The sequence below is a fragment of the Adiantum capillus-veneris genome, chromosome 12, assembly GCF_014529385.1.
Source record: "Adiantum capillus-veneris isolate H3 chromosome 12, ASM1452938v2, whole genome shotgun sequence".
Lineage (NCBI taxonomy): Eukaryota > Viridiplantae > Streptophyta > Polypodiopsida > Polypodiales > Pteridaceae > Adiantum > Adiantum capillus-veneris.
In genome coordinates, this window is record NC_140942.1 from 27,654,292 (window position 1) to 27,661,272 (window position 6,981).

A 6,981-nucleotide genomic window follows, 5' to 3' on the forward strand; every position below is an offset into this window, starting at 1 on the left:
ATCGGCCACGCTCTGATACCACTGTAACAGACTTGGACACTCCAAGTCAAGAATCAATCGCGACAGCACCGAATAACCACTTCAAAATAGTTCACAGTTCACAATAGATTTGCACTGGCCCGGCAGAGTTCCGTGCCTAGAGATATTGGCCCCAAAGACTGGCGCCCCTTTCGGTATTTCTTTTTGTATTAATCAATGTTCAAAGTACAAGAGTGGTTGGGTCTCACTCTCAGACTCTGCGTCCAGATGCTCTGCAGAGTGGGAGCCCATTCCACTTATTTATTTTACAAGGGTTGCCAAAAGCAGAGCTCCAAAAGCTTCAAATCAAAAGCCTAAAAATAAACAGAGGCTCTTTCTCTCTCACAAGCTCTCTTGAGCTTCTAAAAATAAAGCAAAGTTTCTTTCTCTCTCTGGCTTTGCAATTGCGTACAAAAGTAAATCCGTCGTAAGTTGCGTCGCAAAAAGCGGAATCCTGCCGTACGGTGCCACGTCATCATATCTCCGAATTTTCCGAGTTCTACCATGCTGCCATTAGGGTTAGGTTTAGGGTTTCTGGCAGGTTTTAGGGTTTGCAGGTTTTACGGTTAGGGTTTCCAAAATTAGGGTTTTCAACAGCAGCTAGGGTTAGGGTTTCTGCTCTCGGGCAGCCACGTCATCACTTTGTGACAACCAGAGTGACAGGGAACGGTCGGAACGGGCCCCTGCCATTCCCGAAACGCGTTCCCGCTCGAGCTAAACGCCCGGAATGGATATAGGAACGAAACGGCGTTTCGCCCGGGGACATAACCGAAACGTCCGACAGAACGGCTGGAACGAGGGGTCGGAACGCGGAACGCGAGGATCCGGAACGGCCGATTTTTAATTTCAAAAAATATGACCCTTTATTTTAAAAAACGACTGTTTTGAGACAGTGTTTTTGAGCGCTTGGGAGAGGGCATGAGGGGGCTATCCTATATAAGGGCTCAAGGCCTCCTCTAAACCTCATCCCTCCCTCAAGGCTTCAAGGCCAAGGTCGACCGTCGGTGGCTTCATTGAAGTTCACATGCTCTAGCCTCTAGCCTCGGCCCTCTCCATCAAGCCTCTCTCAAGTCTCAACTCTCTCCGCATCCCTTGGGCAAGGCTCAAGCCTTCATTCTTCTCGTCTCTCTCCCTCTCTCTTGGGCCTCAAGGCTTTAAGCCTGAAGGCTCAAGAGTCAAGCCCTCAAGCTTCAAGGCTTCAAGCTCCACACCGCAACCTCTCTCTCTCTCTCTCTCTCGTCTCATGGCCCAAGCTTCCCATCAAGTGACCGTGTGCCCTTGGGCGCGAAGAAGAAGAAGGATGAAGCTTCATGGTGGGACAAAGTGCATTCCTGAGTGTTGGGAAAGGCCAATGGTGCACGTGCATGGAAGTGCAAACTATGCGGCTTCGAACAGCAATCCGGCACAACTAAAGTACGTGCTCACCTCCTTAAGCTAGAGGGACAACAAGTAGCAATATGCAAGGCGGTCAACGAGCAATTGTTGAAGGTATTCGAAGCCAAGGATGCCGCCATCAAAGCCAACAAAGAAGAGAAAGACGCGGCCAAGCCGAAACGTCCCGCAATCGACCCCAACGACTTGGTTTTTCCCTCTTCTACACCTTCTTCGTCGGTCGGTGATGATAGTAATGCGGCAACATCGAAGACGGGGGCTACATCATTTTGATCGCCATTCTCAATGCCTAATACTACTCCGGTCTCCACTCCCAAACCTCACCAACGCACCTTACATGCCACTTGGGATCCAAAAAGGAAGGAGGATGTGGATACAAGTGTTGCACGTTTTTTCTATCATGATCACATCCCCTTCATAAAGGCTCGAGAAGACTATCATTTTCTCATGATTTGCCATCTCGATTCTCATTCTCATCTAAATAGTAAATCCTAATACCTCTTGTGTGCATTGTGTAGGTCGGAGTACTTCAAGACAATGTGCACGAGGATTGGAGAGTATGAGGCACGCTATGTGCCACCCTCTTCCGAGACCCTCCGCACTACGCTACTCGATAGAGAGAAGGCCGTTGTGGAGATGGCAACCCTCAACATGAAGAGGCAATGGACGAAGTATGGCGTGACCCTCATTGCAAATGGATGGAGCAACACGAGGAGGAGGTCCAACCATGGAAATGTTGCCTATTCCAAAGGAAAGATGTATTTTTCCCACTCCCATGACGCCACGGAGACAGGAAAATCTCCAAATGTCCTTGCGAGTGAGTGGGCCTCCACCATAGAGACCATTGGGTCGGACCTTGTGATAGGTCTAGTCACCACTGGGGAGGCATCAAACAGAGCAACCAGATTTATTTTGGAAGGCGCTTATCCTCATATCACGGTGTCCTTTTGCATGGCACATTGCCTTAACAACCTCTTGAAGGATTTCAACAAACTACCTTGGATAGTGCCTCTCATTGCATCCACGTCCAAGGTGGTTGCTTTCATCAACAACCACGACATACGAGCCGAGTTCTTGAAGCGGTCGGGGGAAAAAGTGCTTCTAAAGTATTGTGAGACCCGCTTCGCCTACAACTATCTAATGGTAAGCCGCTTTGTAGAGTGTCAAAGTGTAGTGCGGCAGCTCTTCATCAGTACAAAGTTTTCTGAGACTTCCCATGCAAGTAAAGTCGCAGGGCTCATTTGTACAGGGAAGGTAGAGGATCCTGAGTTCTGGGAGTCTCTAAAGACTATTGACAAAATGGTGAAACCAGTGATCCACTTGCTTAGAGTGATGGATAGTATGCAACCTTGCATTGGCAAGGTCTATGAAGCAATGGATCGCATGGTCGAGGCGCTTGAAGATCATGAGAAGAACCCAAATAGGCTCGAAGAAATCAAAGACCTTTGCAGTAGTAGCATGTGGAATGCCTATAGTTCACCTCTTCATGGTGCACCTTTTGTGTTGGACCCAGAGTTCTAGGGTGAAGGACAGGAGCATGATTCGGAGGTACACAATTGGAACACCATCTTGAAGAAGCTTCACCCTGATCGTGACATGCAACGCAAAATCAAGTCTCAGCTTGCATTTTACAGGAATATGCAAGGATCATTTGGGACAGCCAATGCCCAAATTGATCGAACCAAGATTTCCTCCGCCTTGTGGTGGCAAGAAAATGGTTCAAATGGTCCCGATCTTCAGTGACTTGCCGTCCGCATTCTCAGCCAAGCGGTTAGCTCCTCTTGCTTGGAGCAACTCTGGAGTGTATATAGCCACATTGCATCTAGAAAGAGAAACCGACTTGGAGTGGAGAAAGCAAATGACCTTGTTTTTGTCAGTGCAAACTTAAGAATGCTTTGCAAGTCAGCATCTAAAGTGACAGATCCTTTTCTTCAGTGGGAGATGGGAGGCAGAGGCAGAGGTGCTTGGAGAGGCAGGAGGATCTACACATGAGGATAAGCCTATGTAGGAGGATTGGGATGATATTCACGACGTCCAGGACTCCACTACAGATTGGGAGGTGGGATGTTCTTCTGTCCAACCCAGAGGTGAACATCAGCCGCATAGTAACAGGGAATGGCCGTTTTCAGGTCTCCGTTCCCCGTTCCCATTCCAAGTTTCCGTTCCGAATCCACGTTCCGTGTTTCAAACGTGAGTACCCGTAACAGGGAATGGCATTTTGTTCGGCGTTCCCGTTCCGCGTTCCCGTTCCGGTATCCCGTTCCTGGTAACTATGACATCAGGCATGAGTCGTGACTTAATGGTCATTGGTTTTTTATATTTGTTTCCTTTGTGGCCACCGGCTTTGCCCCCTTTTTGTATTGCACTACCACTCATGATTGAGTCTTGACATGTCACCTAGTGACTCTTACAGTTGTTATTTATCACTCTAGCCTCTACATGTCTTTTTGTAGCGCCTTGGCTAGCCTTGTAAGCCATCTTTATAATCCATCATCTATCATCTTTCTACTCCAAGCTCTTGTGTGGAGTCTGGACTCTATTCAACTTTGAGTTAATGTTCTTTCTATGAAGAATCAAGATGCTTTTGTGAAGGATGATCCCAATTCATGTATTGTGTAGTGCACAATCGCATGTAAGCCTTAAGACTAAAGAATCATTGCAAAGCATGCCTAAATAGAATTCTATTTGGACTAATGGGTGTGTATGGCTCTCTACTAACATATAGGTTAAATCCAACCTAATTTACGCTTACCGTTCCGGCCCCCGTTCTTGTTCCACCTTTTGTGTGTGTGTGTGTGTGTGTGTGTGTGTGTTGTGGGGGGGGGGGGGGCGTTCCGGAAACGTTCCAGAGGCCCCCTTCTCGTTACCCGTTCCCATACCGGGTAACTTTGGTCAGGACACAAAGATTCTTTGATAAATTTCTTTGTGAAACTTGGAAGCGCCATCTTGCTCTGTCTACTCTTTGGTAGGACCGGTATGCTTTCAGAAAAGCACACACCTAAAGCTTTGATACCACTGTAACAAGGGACGAGCACCATGTGCCAACGGAAAAAAACAGACTGAACACTTTTAGCACTTCAAATAACACTGAACCGAAAACACACACACACACAGAGTGCACGACACACATGACAGGGAGTGGCAGAGTTCCACCCCTAGAGAGCACTGGCCCCAAACCTTGGTGCCCCTTCCGGTATTTCTTTATATTGCTTGAACTCAGTACAATGCCGGTACCCCCATTGAACGGGATCCCATAAGTTGGTGGACTCTTCTTTAAGAAGAGGCCACTCGGCAAGACTCTATAAGTTGGTAAGACTTCTTCTGCTGCTTTTGCTTCTTCACTTAGGTTTTATGCTCCTCGGCCACGATCTGCAGGTTGGCTCCGTTCTTCACTGGCTTGACACATCAGCAATTTGTGACAGCAGTCTGCGTATGCGCAGTGGGAGGAGGCAACAGTTGTGGGAGGAATTGAGCGCTGGCAGTGAGAGCACATCTACAAGAGCAGACAGCTCTGGGCCGAAAGGCAGTGTATGGCTGTGCAGGGTGGCTGGTCAACAGCAGCCTGCTGCTGTACAGCTGCAAGGGCAGTCTTCAGCCAGACATGGGAGATTACGGACAGAAAGGCAGGGGAGATGGCAAGCTGAAAAGCCAGGCGACAGGGTGGCATCACTAACTGAGGCACTAGGGTTGTCTAGCTCAGGTCAACATGCTCTCTCTCTCTCTCCCTCTCTCTCTCTCTCTCTCTCTCTCTCTCTCTCTCTCTCTCTCTCTCTCTCTCTCTCTCGTTGGGCTTGAGACACTTGGTTAATGTAAAACCGCCTGGCGGTAAATACAAGATAGCACAATATCAAGGGAAAACCCCCAATTAAGTAAATCTGTCTGTGCTCCTTTGGCACATAGCAACATAGAGGACTCATTAGTCCCTCATCCTCTTTGAATGTCGAGACATGTCAGGAAGCTCTTAAGTTGCTACCTTTATGGAGAGGGAAGTAACAAGCCAAGAAGCTAGAAAATTTTGATAAATACTATAGGCTATAGAGCTCCAACTGAAAGTACGGAACCAACAACATCCAACAGACCAAAGAACATTCAAGAGCTTGGTCTTCAACTCTCAAGCTGCAGAGCCTATACATATGCATTGCATAAGCTTAAGGTAAGAATTGCTTTTGGGCACTGTGAAACAATTATCCATTGCATGTATAAGCTGCAACGCCGCTGCCCAGCAGTTTCATTCAAAGGGCTTGAATATGGATCGACATAATTTGTATCATCACTCTTGTATCTCCTGAAGCACACTTGGAAGTGCATCTTAATCAAGAAGTATTTTACGTGGATTCAGGGATAATGTTTCAAATCTGCTAAGTGAGCTTTCATCTTTGTAGAGACCTTCTGGCGACAAGAGGGCTGTACTCTTCTATTTGGCCCACATCGGACGTTTGCAATCTTCCAAATGGATCGGAATTCAAAGTTGCTTTTGCTAGCCAATTGTTCCATTTGCACTACTAAAAACTTGCATTCATAAATCACACCAACAGAGAGAGAACAAATCTCCAAAGTGGAAAACATCAAGTGAAAGCTATAAGCTTGAAAGCCAAAAAAAAAAAAAGGGGACATTATGACCTTTGACAAGCATAAAAACATGAATGTATCAGGCATAAGTAAAGCAGGAAATCTCAAATTCTTTGAGGTACGGAAAAAGATGATCAATGCAAGATGTCTGACCGGCAAGAGTTGCACTGTCCCATCCATTCAGAAGGTTGCCAACGGCAGCCGCAGCAGCAATGATCTTGGTAGATATCATCTTGGCAGGTCTTTCTGAAGAGCTTAAAAGTTCCTGGTTGAAGAAGAGAATACAAAGGGAAAAGGGGAACTGATCAGACCTCACCACATAGAGAGAGGAGATTTGTACAGAAGAAGCAGAATTTTCTTATTGAAGGTGAGGTCTGAGGGTGACCAAAGGCATGGGAGGCAGTGCTCCTTCGAAGCCAATGCCAATGGACCAAAAGATTCAGAAAAAAATCTATAGACGGGAGGAACGGGTGCTTATAAGGAACTCTCTCTCTCTCTCTCTCTCTCTCTCTCTCTCTCTCTCTCTCTCTGGATAATCTTACCGTGTCCATGGCGGGTCAACCCATTTTGGGTAGATAGGCTCGAGAAATAATTGAGATGGGCCAGCTGGACCCAGAACATATCTCGATAGATGCTCCAACTTCTGAGCACGATGCTTCATCGCTGCTCTGCGTATCATCTGCTGTGTAGGCGGCACCTGGTAGCAGTGTTTCTGCCCGCAGAGAAGGACGTGGTATCTGTGTGCCAAAAGGCATACAAAAAGGACTTTCCTTGCCGAATGCATCTCCAATGGCTTTTTTGTTATCAATGAGAATCTCTCTCTCTTTTCTCTCTCTCTCTCTCTCTCTCTCTCTCTCTCTATATATATATATCTATATATATATCTATATCTATATCTTCTATATCTATAAAGCGGGGAGGAATCCAGCCCCTCCCCTCGACCACGTGTCTACACCTCTTTGCTTCGATTAGTGTGCCATCATGTAGCCCCGGCAACACAGG

General features: G+C 47.0%; 1 protein-coding gene across 3 annotated transcripts in view; it reads right to left on the reverse strand.

Moving 5' to 3' along the window:
* The window catches only part of LOC147445493 (monosaccharide-sensing protein 2-like), a 29,600-nt gene extending 22,839 nt beyond the window's left edge, over positions 1-6,761 (reverse strand). For 2 of the 3 annotated variants that reach the window (XM_086525004.1, XM_086525002.1), the window contains exons 1-2: positions 6,522-6,678; positions 6,133-6,244 (exon numbers count right to left, since the gene is read on the reverse strand). In XM_086525004.1, the coding sequence (XP_086381130.1) occupies positions 6,133-6,244; positions 6,522-6,530 (121 nt within the window). In that variant the 5' untranslated portion in view covers positions 6,531-6,678. Of the gene's footprint in view, positions 1-6,132; positions 6,245-6,521 lie in introns of all 3 variants that reach the window. The other variant, XM_086525003.1, reaches the window with a different exon arrangement.
* Positions 6,762-6,981: the final 220 nt, after the last annotated feature.